The 18,873-nt window shown below is 35.5% G+C and overlaps 1 protein-coding gene across 1 annotated transcript in view; it reads right to left on the reverse strand.

The window, feature by feature from the left end:
• Positions 1 to 752: 752 nt before the first annotated feature.
• Positions 753 to 18,873, reverse strand: part of LOC113239565 (regulator of G-protein signaling loco-like) — a 153,354-nt gene continuing 135,233 nt past the window's right edge. Inside the window, exons 7-10 of the mRNA XM_026476625.1 lie at positions 18,039 to 18,228; positions 13,976 to 14,116; positions 8,372 to 8,701; positions 753 to 992 (exon numbers count right to left, since the gene is read on the reverse strand). Coding sequence (XP_026332410.1) covers positions 753 to 992; positions 8,372 to 8,701; positions 13,976 to 14,116; positions 18,039 to 18,228 — 901 coding nt within the window. The remainder of the gene's footprint in view (positions 993 to 8,371; positions 8,702 to 13,975; positions 14,117 to 18,038; positions 18,229 to 18,873) is intronic.

An 18,873-nucleotide genomic window follows, 5' to 3' on the forward strand; every position in this document is an offset into this window, starting at 1 on the left:
TATAACGATGAAGACTAAATTCTTGACGAGATGAAAATTGAGATATGCTTAGTAATTTCATCGATAGTTAGCAATCGAATGAAGGTATATGCCATCACTGCTATTTCACCGAGACTCAACTGTAATTGCAATTAGATTTTAACAGAATAGCAAATATTATCATAATTGCAATTAAATCTCAATGGTTTAAAAAAATGATGATTGATTACACGGAGGGACAACAGTATGACAAAACATCGTAACGCCTTGGTCCATCAACCAGAATAACTAATGGCGTAGAATAGAATATAATAGAATAAGCATTAAAGCTCAGAAAACAAAAACACTGACCGGTTTAATTGGCAGCCTTGTCACTAGACAACAAATCTTCCAGGCAATCTTACAAATGATTACAAAGTTACAAGGTCTCTCCGATTTAAAGCTCTGAGTGGCACTGCAACTGTTATGGACAGGCGTTTAGTTTACCATCAGGCGCCCGATTTGTTTGTCCCGTCAGTTAGTATTATAAAAATAAATATACACATATACAATTAAACAAACAATTAAACTGCCTCTGTGGCCGAACGGTTACCATGCCGGACTGCCACGTACAGGTCCCAGGTTCGATTCCCGGGCCGGGAGAAATAGCTGTATGGCCTACAATTATTTCTCTCGTGAGTTTGGGTGTAAATTGTGGTTGTCTATGTGTGTGTCCATGGCACCCGCGACACAGGGTTTCCCTAGTGCGGGGCTATGTTGAGTGTGTGCGTTATTTATTTATTTACAATACATAAAATAAGGTTATTATGGCGTATTACAGCACTCACTTGTTTAGCGTCTTTGAGTAAGACGTCGTAATTCAAACATAACAGATTTCTTCTTTGCAGCAGCCGGTCGACCAGCCTCCGCACCGGCAGTGTCTGCTCCACGCCCACCACGGAGGTTGCTCCGTCCGGGAGGACGACTCGGCAAAGTGAACACGTGCCTCCATTTAGCAGGCTCGTCTTTACCACCTAAAACGAAGCATGCAACCGTTGAAATAAAAAATAAAGAGCATAGCCACGCAGAACGAACACCAGCAGTGAAACATCAATTGGACGACATTATTATCGGTACAAAGACCGAACAAACTCAAGGAAAAATTGCTTCGGACCAGCGTCCGTTTGCCAAACCGGGGCAACCAGTTCGATCTTAACATATAGTAGTAAAAAAATCATAAATTCAATAAAAAATAAATATCAATTGGTTGAAATGGAGGTGTAAACAATAAGGGTTGTCATGCTTGTGGTATACATTAAATTTCAATCTACAAACGTCAAAATTGTCTATGGATCAAGCACGTTCTTGCTAATTTCTGAAAATTATTTTTTTAACACCATTGACTTACAAATAAATGGACGACGGGTCTAATACAAAAACCACGAAAAAAATGTCCCAAGTCAACCTATTCGAAATTTAAATTGTAATGTCATCGCAGTATCGCGCTGTCAGTAGAACAAATGAAGACTAAAGCGGAGTTTGGCGCTCTGTATACGATTTTAGCGCCTTACAAGTGCGGACACTTTTTAGCGCGGACCCGACGTCCATATAATTGTAAGTCAATGTTTAACACCAATGGATCTTTTTTGGTCAACTTCATTTTCAAATTGTGAAATAGTTGTAACTTGTTAATTGAAAAAAAAAATCCGACCTCAAAACGTTAAAAACGACACAACGTAACAATGTGACTGTTACGGTCCTTTGTACATTTTATACTTTTTTTCTGGTTGTCATGTGATTGACGGTGATTTATTGGTTACGTGTATTGTGTGAAGTGAAAAGTCTTATTTTTTTTTAATTTGTGATACCCGAAACGAACACGGAAAAGCATCGTCGCCATCAGAGACCACCTCGCAAGTATACCCTTTCAAACAAAAAAAGAATTTTGAAAATCGGTACACAATGAACGGAGAAATCGGTATTTTCTTGAAATCGATTAAAAACCCATTGATGTAAAAAAAAAATTATTGAAAAGCCTGATTTTTAGTAATTGACAAAAAAGTGCTTAATCCCTAGACATTTTTCATGTATGTATATTGGTGACACGCCACATTTAACTTACAAATAGTCGAGTGTATCAAATCAGGTGAGCGTGATCACGTCGGAATATTTAACGTCTAATTACAGCGGCTAAAGCGTCTTAACGCAATACATGGATGACGTCAATTGAGATAAAGAAATTTCTAATAACAGCACGAAAACACAAATACTGCGCGTATTCTGTTTATTGAAGTGTCGCTTATTTTCTTCTTAAATAAACATTATATGCAATGAAAAAATATTATCTGTAGAAAATCAGTGATAGGAGTAGGTAGGTAACTATTTAAGATCAATTACTTTATTATGTATACTATATATATTATTATGTATGACTTCGGGATTCCGGGATATATAATGTTGCCAGATATTTTTTTTAAGCCGTGAAGCAAAGTTTAAATCGCAAAGATCTGAGGGCATCGCTGCTGCGCCCGTCATCCTGAGACGTAAGTTGACAAGTAAAATGTGCCAATAATTTCACCAGCGCCCTTGCCCTTCAAAATGTTTTTAACTCTTACGTATTTGTCGTGAACTATGTGAATTTTCCATATCAGTTTAAAAAATTACGACGACACAATTAATACGGTTCATGCACAAGCATAAAAAAAGTATAAAAATGTAATTAAACATTTCAAGTACCTGTAGACTTAAATAAATAATAAATGTATGTGTAGTTTCTTTAACACCCAACATATAATCGTCCACGAAACGTAACTAGCATTTTTGTCTTCGCGTCGGCTGCCATTGGATCAGATTAATAGTTAAAAAGTGAATTTGAAAAATATATCACACCCTTAACAATAAAGTGATTTAATTCGAAAACAGACATTTTTGAGAAACTACAAGATAAATTAAAAAAATAACGGAAATAAAACTAATACATCATTTTCCATATAAAGTAGGATTTTGTCACATTTGGCACCAGCTGTCATTTTTTACTCCTCGATGCAAAAAGAGGGGAGTTCTAAGTTTTGAAATCTATGTCCGGACTGATTTTAAGAATCGATACTACCTCAGCTTGAATTAATATTTTTCCCGCACTAAGACGGTACATACTTGGGTCGAGCGGCGTGACCGTCAGGATGGCTGGTCGCCTGTCGCATCTGGCACTGAGTGTATATTCAAGAATTGCTACCTATGATATTCACACTCAGTGCCAGACGTGACAGGCGACCAGCCGTCCTGACGGTCACCGAGCGGTAGCTACACTGGCCTTATTCCAGAATCGAAATTGAAAATGTAAATTGAAAATGTATATCGTAACGATATCGTGTTCTCTTCAGTTCAGTTGATATAAAAAATCATTGGTATATGTCAAGTACCCATTGAATACAGCAGTTTTCTTGTCAAATTTGTGTTTTTTTCTATCGTGAAAATTTTTAGGAATTTTTTTAGTTTAGTTTTCACACCGTATATTAATCAGTGTACATTTTGAGTCAACACTTTCATTGTTATACGGAACCAACCAAAGCCATTTCATTTGTATCGTCTCTTATAGTTTTTTTTTATTTTATATACTATACGTCTGCACCTCAAATATTTTTCCAAGTACAACAATTAGGTACACAATAGTCCTTACAAATAGCGAAGTGAAGTGTCATCTTAAGGTGACAGTATTTCCCTGGACGAACTCTTTCACATGACGCTACATTGCTGCATTACTGCTACATTTATTAGTTATTTTAAGTCTGTATATCGATTGTGAACTGGCAACCGGTACCATCTCAATTTTGACAATTTCACAGGAAGAAGAAAAGAATTGTTTGCGACATTTATATAGCATCTGGTTAGAAGTCAGTACTAGTTGATAGAAGTCGATTCTGGCGCCAAAATTAAATGTATCTGCTTTGGAATTTCTTGCAACGCTGCGGAGTAGGAAATAGTATAAAATGGTATTAAAAAGTGAAACCTTTAGAAAAGATAGTACCGGTTGTTTTGTAAGTATCCCAAAAAATTAGTTATTCTATTTACTCGCTTTATTACTGAGGGTGCCATACAATTTTATGTTATGTCAAAATATCTCCAGCAAAGTTACGTTTGTGACTTGCACATAGATTTATCTTATTTTCGTACTTTCAGAATTGGAACTCGTGCTCGAAGAATCATCTATGTACCGAATGTATGTTCTTCTTCTGTCATGTCTTAAGCAGTGATGAATGGGGTTACACAGGTGTGTCTTACCAATATTCTGGCAATCGAAACAAAGCATGGTTAAAAGATTTGTTTCACGCTAACATGATAAAAACCCAAAATTAAAATGGCTATACAATATTTAAACCTCTGGTAAGTAATAAACATAGAGTGGATAACAAGTCCCTTTAAATCCGGGTACTATTGTATTGTATTTAGTTCTATATTATTGGCGTTTAACCAGAAATTCCTTTAACACGGTAGTGTAGAAAAATGTGTTGCAATTATTTTACACAACAATTAATATTTTAACAACTACGGTATTAATAAGAGGTATAACCACTCGATGCGTATTACCTTAAGTTTATCTCTCCAATCTCTGACAATAACATACACTATAGGTACGTAACTATAATACACAGGGTTACCGGTGAAACACAACCTCGCAGGACTATACTACTAACATCATAATTACCTAACAACTTTTGTTCTATGATTTTTTTCTGTTTTGTAAGTATTAAAAATAAACTAAGTTTCTCTTGTACAATCTGACCGGATCTTTAGGTCTATATTTCATAGCAAGGTAGAAATTTCAATAGCTAGTATCATCAAATATTATATTATGCAATATTATGTAATTTATTCCATTTTCTACTCAATTTTACGCGTATAATTTACCAGTGAATTAAAGAATACTGGTATCTTGTGTGCTATTTAGTGTTTGTGTTTAATTGTAGCCAAGGCCCCACTTGTTAAGGCAAATGTTTTTTCTTTTGTTCCAGTTTTACTCCTCACTATTGATAGCTCCTTTTGTTTTTAGGGCGGTCTATTTAAATATTCCTATTTTTTATATGAAAGCAAAATCTGATGAATAATGAAGAGGGAGCATGCCAAAAAAGTTTTGACGTTGGCTCCGCCCAAATTTGTGAAACAAATATATACCTGAAGTTCGCGTGACATGCGACAGGAGATGTTGAATTTTGCGCATTAAAAGTACCAAATTCGTTTTAGCGGAATAACTCTAAAACTAAAGGGATTAAAAAAAAATCCGTAGTGACAGTTCTCGATCATGCATAAATATAATTAATTATCTAATTTTTGTCTTAATAACTATTAGCATTTCGAGGATGAATCGAAAAAATGTGAAAATTAGAGATCATTTCGTGATTTTTATCTATCGAGGAAACTTTATTGTTTTATGTTTCTGATTAGTGTCTATGCTTGAATATATCGTGTATTATTAACGTGTATTATATCGTGTATTTATCGTGTATTTTTCCTCTGCTCGCTCTTAAATGTCATACAGTTAGTAATATAGTGCTGACAGGTTGTTAGGACTTTACAAATAACCCTGAATATATTTTTCTTTATATTTTTAAAAATCTAAGTATAATGCACACTATCGGGCTAGCATAATTTATGGCATAACTAAATATCAAGCCAGGTATAATAACTCTATTAGAAGTAATTTAAAAAAAATCGAAACAACTAACATAATCAATGAAGTCAGGCATAAACATTTAGAAAATTTAAAAATGCTACACGGCGCATGCCTAAAATCTGGCTCATTGGCGACCGTTGTAAGTGACAGCCAGGAAATTATTTTCTAATACAAAAAATGGACCCAAGGATATCTTCTTTTACCTCCTTTACTTTTACACATAGTCGACCTTGCCTGCCCGATTTTTTTCACGGAAACGCCTTCCATTCCTTACAGTATTTGGCCAGTCTGGTTCACTTATGTCTTATATATACTCTCCAAAGATGTGACGCGTGCGTATCGAAAACGTCTTAATTTATACGTTAGTATACTTCAACATCTTCCACCTAAAAATAAAGATAATAACAATACTTTTAAGAGCGAGAAAGTTACCCGAAGGATTACTATGACGTATGTACCAGTGTTGTTGCTGATGCTGGCTGTTTATTTAAAAGAAACGCGAAAAATGTACATCTTAAAGAAACTATTTACGTGAAAAATCTTTCATTCTTCTTTGGTATTTACAATAAAATATTATCTCAATGATTTTATGACATTTATTAATAAAAGAATCAATCTGCATAAAAATAAGCACAAAGAAGAATTCGTGAGGTCCGCTGGTTCGTTCCGTGGATTAGTTGACATAGCGTCATAGCCTCTGGCATGATTTGCTAGGTTCGAATCCAACTGGATCAAAGTGATTTTTTTATTTGTTTAATAATTCGACCCCTCCGACGTAAAGTATCGTATGTCGACATTGCCAAGTTTACAGGGGAGCGTTTCAAAGTTCTGAGTTCACTGAAATGAGAATAACACGTGACTTTTCTCAGTTTTATTCGGCAAAGCTCATTACTCACATAGAGTATTATAAAATCCTAGATATCGGTTAGATGCTCTATGGTGATCACTCTTTCAGTGAATTCAGAACTTTAAAACGCTCTTTTGTAAACTTGGCAATTTCGACATACGATACTTTACGTAGGAGGGGTCGAATTATAACAAACTAGTGGACTAATTTCACAAAAAAAACAATTGAATGTCAATTCAATACAAATTTAATAACAATCAATCTACCTAGCTTAATCATTGTTACAAAAGTTACAGTTAAAAAAAAACAGCTGTACTGCTTTTTCAGCTTGCAGTCTGTTTCTGTTGCCTTTTAGGTCATGTCACGACTCGAACATCCGCAATGAATATCAGCATCGATGACTGCGGATGCAGATGCGGATATTTGCAACAAGTCTTGTACACACATACAAGCAGCGCTGCTACGTTTGTGTGCAGTTACACTACTTATCTTATTATACTATGTTAATACCATCTTAGTCAACGTGACTACGGGACCTTTCGGGTTCTTTACAGGTCCCGTGGTCACGCTGGTTTGTTTCTGTTGAAATAAATACACGTAATTTTTAAAAGTGAAAAAACAAACAATGCGACCACGGGCCTGGTCCTTACTCCGTAAGGCTTACTCCCGGGAATTCCCGGTACTGGAAATATCGGTACTGGCGAGGTGCAATCAGTCCCGGTACCGCGATTATAGGTTCTCTGTATTCCCGGTTATTGCAAGGAACTGTCTAATATCGCACGTATAGGTTATCATACTTGCCAAATACACATATTTAAAAATAAAAGAGAAAAAATAATTTCATATTTTTGAAGGACTATTTTAGCAAGAACTAGATCACATAAAGCGTGTCTCATTTTCAGTTAAGTAGATATTTTTAGTTGTTTTTAACAATATTCTTTCTATTAGTTTGATTAGAGAATAAAGATTTTTCTTTATGATATTATTATTGCGTAAATTATTGAATAATAATAATAAAAGCGTATTTACTGTTTACAGTTTAAGCTTAAGAAATACCGGGAGCACCGGTATTGAGCTGAGTCCAGCACCGGGAATCAAAGGAACCGGACAGGTTCTGCAAGCCCTGTATGGGACCGTAAAGAGCCGAAACGTTGGTTTGTTTCAACAGAAACAAATACATGCGATTTAAACCCGAAATAAAAAACAGTCTCATTTCCAATGTTTAGAAAAACCTAAGAACTCGATATGACCCTGAAAACTATTATAAAACGTGTCTCTATACACTTTTATGAGGTATATTGTTATATTGTAGTTTCTACCCAATGCGACAAATGCATGAAATTCTAATAAACATTATGGCCGGCACACGAGTTTAATAAAGAAGGATAAACAGCCGGTGTTAAAAAAACTCAAGACAGCAGATTCGAAATAACGGCCGGGAATATTGGCATGAATCTCTAGAAATCTTTAATATCTATTTAAGATCAACAACTTTTTCGTTTTTTTTTTTAAATATGGCGTGGCATGTAAGAGTTTATCTGTCTTTCGTAATTAAAGCCGAATATTAGCGACGCTGCAAGCTGCGTTTCGTTACTGGGTGAACAGGTCTCGAAAAAAATATCTTATCTTCGACATTCCACACGCAGAAAAGCATCATTAGTTCGTTTGAAGGGGAACAATATGGACCACGAGCTCCCAGCGTGGGAGCCGATGAGTCAAAATTGTGTGGCAAATTTTACTCTCTCTAATATATTAAATATTAAAAGCGATCGCTTATAACTAGAAACTATAAACTCAACGCAGACTGTTATCTGAAAAATAAGCGTTTATATTTTTTTCAATAAAAAAATATAAATTCCATTTAATGTTAACTTCTGACTGGTTCTATGGTTACTTACATCGATATGTTCGAAGCTGTTGCTCGGGGTAGACTCAGCGCTAGGGAGATGAGCGTGGTTTATCAGGCAGTTAGCCGAGGGGGGCTGGCGGTGGTAGTTGGACGGGCCGGGGCTCGGGGATGGAGGTCGGGCCACCGGCACAGACGGACGGACGTCGTCTCGGGTCGACGGGCCCGGTTGGGGAGCCGTTTGGGGGCTCGGCTGGGGGCTCGTGCTGGTTGCTACGTCGGCTGTGGGTCGTTCACGTGACGCCTGCCGAATCTTCCACGGCAGAAGTGATCCGCCGCCGCTGCGGCGACGATCCGAAGCGCTACTAGCGCTTTTCTTTAGCTATATTAAAGCAAAAACATAAATGTAATGTATTATATTAAATGTAAATGTAATTTTAAATGGTATTTTACATTAAATTGAAAGGTAATTTTATAACTAAACAAATACCTAATACACGCAAGAAATGAACGCAGTAAAGATTACGTTAAAACTTTTGTTTACGGGACAAATCGTTTGATAAGTCTCTTCTCTTCTTATCTTAGACGTAAGACAGATTACTGTGAGAAGAATTGCAGGGGTTCTTTTTTTTTAGAAGTATGTGTTTTAATAAAATGGAACCTTAATTTACGCAGCAGTTAATTCTGTGTTACTTTAAAACGATTTCTCATTATATTAAAGTTACTTTAAAATTATTATTAATACAAAGATCGAAAACTCAGAAAAAATTCTTTCCATCCGGCCGAATTCGAACCGACGTTTTCTAGCGTACCGTGTCAGACGTTATACCAACTAAGCCACGAAATGGGTGACGAAATACTTTCATAGATTTCCCATAGATGGCGCTACGACTAAAAAAGTCGTTGAAAAACCAAATACAAAGACACGAGAAGAACATAGAGAAATTCGTGAGGTCCGCTGATTCGTTCCGTAGCTTAGTTGGTAAAGCGTCTGTATGCTAGAAGACGTCGGTTCAAATCCGGCCGGATCGAAGGAATTTTTTCTAAGTATCTGATCTTTGGATTAATAATTATAACAAAGGAGTAATTACACATGAAATAATAATTGAATATCAATTGAATAAAAATTTAATTACTTTAATTTTTTTAGAGTCGCGGAATTGTGGCAAGACTTATAACGTAACATTACAACAGCGCGAAGCACTCACGAATCAATCACGAAGTATTACAATTAAATAATGTTTTCTTTCTACGGAGGACTTTTCTACTAAGTGGTTGTCATTGCTTTCAAATCGCCGACATCGTTCCTTGACCATATTCTAGATTCACAAGAACACTCAAATTATTCTAAAGCTGAAGGCGGTTACTACACTCACGCTGCAAACGCACAATGCATTATCTTCGCACTGTTTTTTGTTTTTGATGCGTTACAACCTTGAAAGTGGTAGGTGAAAATGTGTTTTGTTATTGCAAAATCCACACAGACCTTTATTTGGTTTACTACAGCATACACATGCTGTGTAATTTGATTTAATATCATTCTGTTTCTATTTTAATCCATTATATATATTTCCTTTTTTATGATGTCATAGATGGGACGAGCCAGTCCCACCTGTAGGGCTACCACGACGGGGCGCGACTACCGCGAGTAAAGCGCGAGATACTGTTAACGTCCAGTTACACGAGTACGAAGAGAAAGATTTCGCGCGGCGGCCGCCCAGTTATCACGCCGTCATGTCCACTAATGGCGAATCTGAATCCTATTTACTAGGCAATAACATTTAAATTCAAAGTCAAAGTCAAATAATAACTTATTCCATAGGTAAAATTGTTACACTTGTAAACGTCATTTTTAAGCTACTACTCGTTCACTACGCTAACCTCCCTGAGAAGAACAAGCAAAAAACTCTAGGGATTGCTCCTTTCAAATAAACTTAAATGCTATGGAATACACTTTGAATCATAATTGTGTGGAATCTAGACAATTGTTGTCTTTCCATACTTCTTTATCTAACAAATACTCTTCTATTTTGTAATATGACTCATCAATTAAAATACTTATAAGTAATGTAAGTTTTAAACTTAGGAAATGACAATCTTAATATATACTCCGGAAGCTTATTGTAAAAACGTATACAGTTCCCCATAAAAGAATCTTTTACCTTAGTAAACGAAAACGTGGTACCATGAGTTTGGACTTAGTTCTAAGGTCAATATTCCTGGGAATAATACAACCAGTAGATCAAATTCAAACCAGCCTCGCTCGCGTGCTCGGGACGCTCATTTTTTTTTAGGGTTAGAGTGAATGGGGAGAGCGAAGGCAGTTGTACGAGACACTACTACTGAAAGTCATGCGGCACATACCCTATATCATATCCACATTTAAGTTAAAACGTAAAAGGTAAATAAATAGAGCGTATTTTGCCATGACAGTTATATTCACGCGGCAACGCGTTCTCCAGGGGAAAGAAGTCGTGTCTTATACTCACAACAGTTCCAGTGCCACTAAGAGCTTTAAATAGCAAAGACACTGAGAACGACCCTGAGACATAAAATTGAATAGTCCCACATGTAGTTTCGCCAGCGGTCTTCAAAACCGTAACGCAGTAATTAACTACTTGGAGGCTGTGATAACATTGGCAGTTCTTTCCTGGACGAACTCTTTGAGAAGGAGTTTTACTGTTACTAATATTAATTAAATTTATTGAATGTCACAAATAATGTTGTTAAAAAACCGTTTTTTTTCTGGAGTATGTTAATCTTTGTTCTAAAAGTATGAAAATAAAAATATGACAATTGTATTTTTTTAACACATTTCCTCTATTGTAGTTAATATTATTCTTCATAGATAAATTGCTCAAAATAAATGGGCAACACTCAGTGTTGTCAATTCGTGGCGAATTCCCCAAATTTCGGGGAATTTCAACTCGATTGGGCAATTTGTGGGATTGACGCTATCTATATATAGATTCTAACATTTAAATCTATCGATTGCTGTTGCATCGCTACTTTGATGATTACTGATAAAACACTGCTTATTTATTTATGTAAGAGCGATATCAATATTTTTCCACATCGCACATATCCCTTATATAGCAACGTTTACATAGAATTATTAGAATCCATTTTTAAAATTTAAATAAATAAATTATTGTCATACTATTATTTCTGATGTGAATTCAATTCAATTTAATGTAATTCTTAATTATTTACTTCATTAATAATTATAATATTCGGTAAATAAATTCAATTTAATTGGTTACGTAATGTAATGTAATTAATAATGTTAAATTTATTAATGGGTGTATACCTTAATAAAGAAACATTTTTTTTATTAGCAAGCCGCATATATGAAATTATTCGGTAGGATTTGAAGCACTTTGTGCGGAATTTTTAAATTACTACTATTATCAGTCGGTGCGTCTTGAGCCCACGACCCTTCTAGTAACACCACAAATGAAGATTAATTTTTTGTTATAATCAACATGGTAAATGATTTTAATAAACCTGTTATTATATATATTCACATATATATATTCTTAAAATAAAAGTTAGTGTCTTATTTTATATCAGTTACTCCATTTTACTTTTTGTGAAAAAAAAAACCAGATTTAGAAAAAAACATTTGGTTTTTTTTTTCAAGTTACAACACTAGTCACGGTGTTTGACCACCACGATATTCAATTATTTTTTGTGAAATTACTCCACTAGTTTGTTATAATTATTATTAATACAAAGATGGATTGATGGAGTTACTAATAATGTTGCTCACGTGTGTGAAGCAAGAGAATGCACGTTGTATTATTTGATTTTAAATTCGGGACGTAATCGTGTATAAACACATATTTTACTCAAAGTCCCTTCGAGACCATGGACGTTGTAATACGTCCGAAACGTCAAGGTAAATAAAATGTGTTTTTATATATCGCACTCAAAAAGTGGACGTTCTCAGAATCGATGAAATAACGAATTACTTATTACAAAAATCATTAACATGTATGTATGTTACAGTTTATTATAGACACTTAAACAATTTCTCAAGTATATTTAAAAATATAATGGAAAAAAATAATTTCATATTTTAGAAAAAGTGTCTGATTTTGAGTTAAGTGGATATCTATTGATTATTTCTTACAATATTCTAACGAAGGATTTTTTGGCGTGTAGAGAATCATATTAGACGTTCAGTAATAATATAATATTAAATTTCACATATTTTGAATTACAACACTATTGTAATAGCAGTGCGATATGATTAAGTCCGGAATTTTAAATCAAATAATGTGCGAAAATCGTGAAAGTTTAAGTCAGTGCATACACAATTATACGTTGTATCTTTCTTATAAAATGGATACGCTAAAGCCGTACGTAAAAACCACAACCGCTTCTACGAACAGACATACAGGTTTGATTTCATTCGTAAAAACACACAGTTGCCGCTTATCTAACATCGATATGGCGTGCAGTGTGGAATTTTGAGATGGTATGGTTATAGCTACAGAAAATCAATTCTTAGGATACCATTCATAACAGTCGATATGTTATGCTTGAGTTAAATGCCGACATGCTACGTACTATAGGGTCGAAACACAAAATCTACGAGCTCGCACCACGCATAGCAAGAATTTGCGAATTGCTCCGCATCGCGCGTTACTGCGATGTTAATTTTCTTTGTGTTTATACCTATATATGCTTATCAATAAAAGCAGTAAATAAAATCGATTGTTATGAAAAATCGAATCGGAAACGCATTAGGACATCCCTAATTTATTAGAATTCGAGCTGTCAAAAGTTTAATAAATGGCTGGACGGAGTACATCAGCAAAGTTGAAGCTTTCCTGGTCCCAAAACGGTTTTGTTTACTATGACAAGTAGTCCAAAATTGACAGGTCTATCGAAATCGTATCAGACTTTTTTTTATGATACAAAATGACGGGACGAACAAGTCGTGCGCCTGGTGGCAAGCGACATGCCTGTCCATAGCAGCTGTAGTGCCACTCAGAGCTTTAGACCGCAAAGACCTGTCACACTGACACATAAGTCGACAAGTCCCATGTGCCTGTAATTTCACCAGCACCCTCACCCTTCAAAACTGGAATGCAGTTAAGTTCGCTTGATGACGAATTTTTTCACAAGGAGCTCCACTGCTTCTAAACTTCCCTTCCTTTAGAAAGGTTTGCCAAGCAGCAAACTAAGCACCGGTCAAAGTTTTCCAGGTAGTACCGCCCCGGAGTTAATTTCCTTGCTATAGTACTCGTTCTACTAGCAAATCCTTAATTTCAGATCTGGTAATTGGCGTGATCGTTACAATGATTTATTAATGAAAGAATTACTTTTTACATTTTGCTGTCAAGTTGGTAATACCTGCAACGCTAACGTCTGGATTACCTCAAATTTCCACCCAGCAGTTGTTTAACTAAGCGTTAATTATACTTACACAGAAGCAGGAGAACATCCATTGAAAGGCCTAGCAAGAATAAGATAGTTGATATACCAATTTAACAAGAGTTATGTGGACATGTTAGGTATTAACCAGAAAGTTACATTTGGCCAATTGCAAGGACGGGATGGCGGTACTAGTGGGAACAAAAGACTTATTAAGAACCACCAGTGGTATTTGTCGGTAATACTGGAGACAAATTTAATCACATTTTACCTTGGCGAAGTTGTTTGATTGCCCTTGGTACGGCAATGGTTGTCCGCGTAGATCGGCGCGTGCGCATGCTGCGTGTTCAGCTGAGCGCAAAAAGCGCGGGTATGAGTCGAATTTCATGATGTTGAAGACTTGTAGAGCTGCCTGTATCAAAAATTTGTGTATGTTAATAAAATTTGTATGCTGTTTTAAATTTTAAGCACAAATATTAACTTATGTTAGTAAATTGACAATTAGATTTTTTTTCACGATATCAAACAACGGGAAGTACGGGGTCTATGGTTCATTTCACATACCCACGTACGGTGAATTTAATTTAGTTTTGAAGTTTCTAGAGATGTAGTGGTGTAAAATAGAATAAAAAAAATCGATTTAAATATTTTATTGAGATAATTTATAACGAAGTGGGAATCCATTTAGAGACAACAGTTTGAGAACAAATAGTAACGCACACAATCAACATAGCCCCGCACTAGGGAAACCCTGTGTCGCGCGTGCCATGGACACACACATAGACAACCACAAATTACACCCAAACTCACGAGAGAAATAAATATAGACCATACAAATGTTTCTCCCGGCCCGGGAATCGAACCTGGGACCTGTGCGTCGCAGTCCGGCAACCGTTCGGCCACGGAGGCAGTTAAATATCATAAAATAACGAATAATATAAAAAGGATTAAATTATTATGTTTTTTAAGTTACTAAAGAACTACGCAACAAAATAAAAAATCAACAATGACCAAACAAAAAGCCGACAACAAAGCATAAAACTAACAGTAACGGAACGAAATTTTAACAAGGACTCCAAACACATAATGCAAAATTCAAAACAAAAGAAATCGACCCACATACAAGGTCATTGTAATACAATTTGCACACGTATTGACGCGAGGTACACAATAACCGATTCGATTTATCGATTCCATGGTGTAAATCTCTATGGATAAATATTCCGGTAATTTATTTAATATACTGTAATTTTTATTTAAAATTACAACTGCGACAAATGTTCTTTGTTTTTGTTCTCAATTCGACAGTAATTTTTTTGTATGTACGTTACGCGATAACTTTATGCGTTTTTTGCGCGATTTAACCGTTTTTAATGATTCTTTTTTTTGTTGGAAAGAGGGTGCCTCAGATGTGGTCCCATTTAAAGAAGAAAATATTCCACGAATGAATTTTGACGTCGGACTTTTTAGTACCCTGTGCTGATTTTTTTGATCGTTAAAATTAACAGAAAATACAAATTATTATTCGATGTCATAATGATTAAAATGTACAGTGTCTCTAAATCAGCCCGCACCATGTCCGAAGGTTCGGTTCTAAACCATGACGATTACAGCTTAATATACTTCGTTCTAGTAGAACAATTTAAGAAACGAAATTGTTACCTATACGGTGGAACAAAAAAAATAATGAAAGAGTCAATACAACCTCAATGGTTTTGGTTGTTTCTGCATAGCAGTGAAAGTGTAGGGTCATTGACATTGGAAAAAATATATAGTACAATTACGAATATACGAGCACACTGATTAATAAAAATTTTCACAATAGGAAAAAAAACACAAACTTACATCGACATTTTAAAAACTGTTGTATTCAATATGTACTTTACATATGGCAATGATTTCTTTAATATCTACTGAAATAAATAGCACCCGTACACATTTTTCTAATAGTTTTGACGTCGTTTGTAAAAAAAAAGTAAATTCTGAAATAACGCTAGTGTCCCTATCGCTCGACAAATGGTCGATCGAGTCCACGCTAAAAAGTGTCCGCAGGGCGCGTTATATTAAAATCGCATACAGAGCGTGAATCGCGCAACAGTCTTCGTTTGTTCGACTGACAGTGCGGTTGTCAATCACGTGTCAGTATTGTATAATAATAACTTGTAAAAAAACTGTCCTTCTTCACATTGCATGCACAACAGATAGAAAGAGACCCATTACCATTATGTCAATTTCAAGACGCTTGTATAAACTTCTTGGTCATTTTCAATTATTGGAATCAATTTAGAACAAAGAAGCTATAGAGTCGCCTTGATTTTGATCTTATTTTTAAAATGATTTTTTATTAAACGTTAGCACTAACTACCACTTAGACTTATTTTTTTCCATACTCTAAGAACTAACGAAATTTAACTTTTTTATTTTTTGTTGTACTCGTTTTAGGGCTTGGGATTACCTATCAGAAGTCAGAAAATACATTCGCCCTAAATAACGTTAGGTCGAATTTTCATTATGTCAAATGTATTTTTTTAGGAATATTACAAAACAAAAGCTAATTTTGCCTATGTGAAAAGTGTCAACATTACTTGGAAGCATAACAGTTTTATTGTAATTCGGTTTTCGGAATTACGGATGTTTGAGTTTACGTTTGGTTAGAATATCGGTACATTTCTTATAGTACACGCTTATTTTCACATTTGTAAGTAATATTTTTTTTAAGTGAATTTGTACAAAATTCGACATAATAATACATATAAAAATTAATTAATATTTACAATAATTTTCGGTCGAAGCATTGACTTGCAAATAAATGGACGACGGGTCTAATACAAAAACCACGAAAAAAAATGTCCCAAGTCAACCTATTTAAACGTAGTGACATGTAAAGGAATATGAAAAAACTAAAACGTTGAATTTAAATTGTAATGTCATCGCAGTACTGTCTAATTTTGCTTGCTTCGCTGTCAGTCGAACAAACGAAGACTAAAGCGTGAATGACGCTCTGTATACGATTTTAACGCCCTATAAGTTCGGACACTTTTTACCGCGGACCCGACGTCCATATAATTGTAAGTCCATGAGTCGAAGCTAAAAAAAAAATATGTTGCATTTTGTTAAGTTTCCAGTAAAAGCAGAATATGGTGTTTTTGGGCCCTTAAATTATTGCAAGCAAAATTAGGCAGTACTGCAATGACGTTACATTTTAAATTAAATGTTTTAGGTTTTTAAATTTCGTTATATGTCAGTACGTTTGTATAGGTTAGGTATTTTTTTCGTGTTTTTGTATTAGACCCGATGATGATCCGCGCAATAGAATCAATCCAGTACAGGAAGTATTCGATCTGAGGAAGTATTGACCTTTAGATTGAACTTAATAAACCGGCGATATAATAACTCAGCGAATTATTAAAATTCGATTCGAGTAATTCGACGAGTACAAACTCGGTGGATCTAGCTTCAATAAAGTTTATGTCCACCTTTCTGCTCCAACATCGGATGCTAATCGCCGTCATCCAACTTACGAATTTTTCCATTAACTTGTTGCAGACCTCTGTTCATGGTTTTTAACGACTTTTATGCCATAGCGCCATCATAAAAACAAAGATATGCAACAACCACATAGAAAAACAGTAAGGTCCGCTAGTTCGTTCCGTGGCTTAGTTGATGTCTGACACGGTTTGCTGGAAGACGTTGGTTCGCATCGAGTATGTAAGGAAACGAAATGTCATTTAATTTGTTTGAAAACTATTCTGCCAAATAATTATGATGACAGCTGCGCTCTGATTGGTCAGCCCGAATTCGAAAAAAAGACGGGTGTCGTCAATTGTTTCACAACAAATCGACCAGTTTAAGTTGAGCATTGCTATAATGGACGAAAATTGAAAAATTACATATTTAATATTTAAGTATCGATGAAACGTGATTCCGTTTGTTTTGTAATTAGGTGTTTTGCTGTCTTTCTCACACCACCGGGACCACCCTCCATTATTAATATTTAAATAAGTTGATATTTAAAAGTGATATCAGGTACCATTTGACTGATGAGTTGCTAGGGGTGGATAGCTTATTTCGTCTCTATTACTGGTTATATACTCGATGTTGGTTCGTATCCAGCAGGATCGAAGGAATTAATGTCCTAGTGTTCGTATAACAAATTAGTGATTTCATAAAAATAATTGCATATCCTAAAGATCAAACATCGTGGCATTCAATAAACATAGAAAAATACCTTATTTTGTCAGACGACGTCGTTTTCTATAGAACAAACGGAAACGTACTTGAGGGAAGACGAGAACGATTTTTACACATAGAAAACAAATGTAATCAAGTATTACCGGCTCAAATAAATTCTTTGCCGGGAGCTCCTGTCGAATGCCCTCGGCAGTTACCCGGCGTGCTGCAGCATCAATGTTGACTGGTTCAGGAGCACCATCGGCGAGGTGGCGCTGCCATATTTCGCGGGCCAGTTCGGCCCGACGCTGGGGGTTCTCGGTATGATTGTACTCTTCCACCGCCCACCAGAACCTATGACAAACCAACACATCACCGTCCGTCCATGTAGCTTTACGCTGCTCTTGTCATGAGAAACAGGGTATCGATGTCGTTCATCGTTTTCTAAAATAGTGGCCTATCTCAAAAGCATCTAATCACCTGGAAGATGGTTTTAAAACCTGAGACGTGACTGCCGCACAAAATTGACATATAGCACGGCTATTACAATAGCTGTAACTCAACCATTACAATTAAAAGTTATGTACTTAAGTGAAAATGAGACAAACTATTTCTGAGCCAGTTCTGGACAAACCAGCCCTTGTTCAAGAATATTTATATAGAATATTAATCAACTTTATTTATTTTATTTTTAAATATACAAGTTAGTGAGTACGATTAATTACATTTTCATCAATACTGAAAAAATTCACTGTTTGAGTTAACACACTATTGTATTGGCAGTGCGATCTCATATACATGGCGTAGACCATCTGAACCATAATAAGTGAAACAGGAATTATTTTGAGTTGGGCTACTATTCTCGACAAGCAGCGATGTAACCCCCACATACGAGACGATGTGTCTCTACTACTAATCGATAGTAGATATTTATGTCGTTAACGATCAACTTGAACGCCGCCTAAGTAGCGACGGATACGATGAACGTGACGATCGATT

The sequence above is a fragment of the Hyposmocoma kahamanoa genome, unplaced genomic scaffold (genome assembly GCF_003589595.1).
Source record: "Hyposmocoma kahamanoa isolate Upper Pololo Valley unplaced genomic scaffold, ASM358959v1 99879, whole genome shotgun sequence".
NCBI lineage: Eukaryota > Metazoa > Arthropoda > Insecta > Lepidoptera > Cosmopterigidae > Hyposmocoma > Hyposmocoma kahamanoa.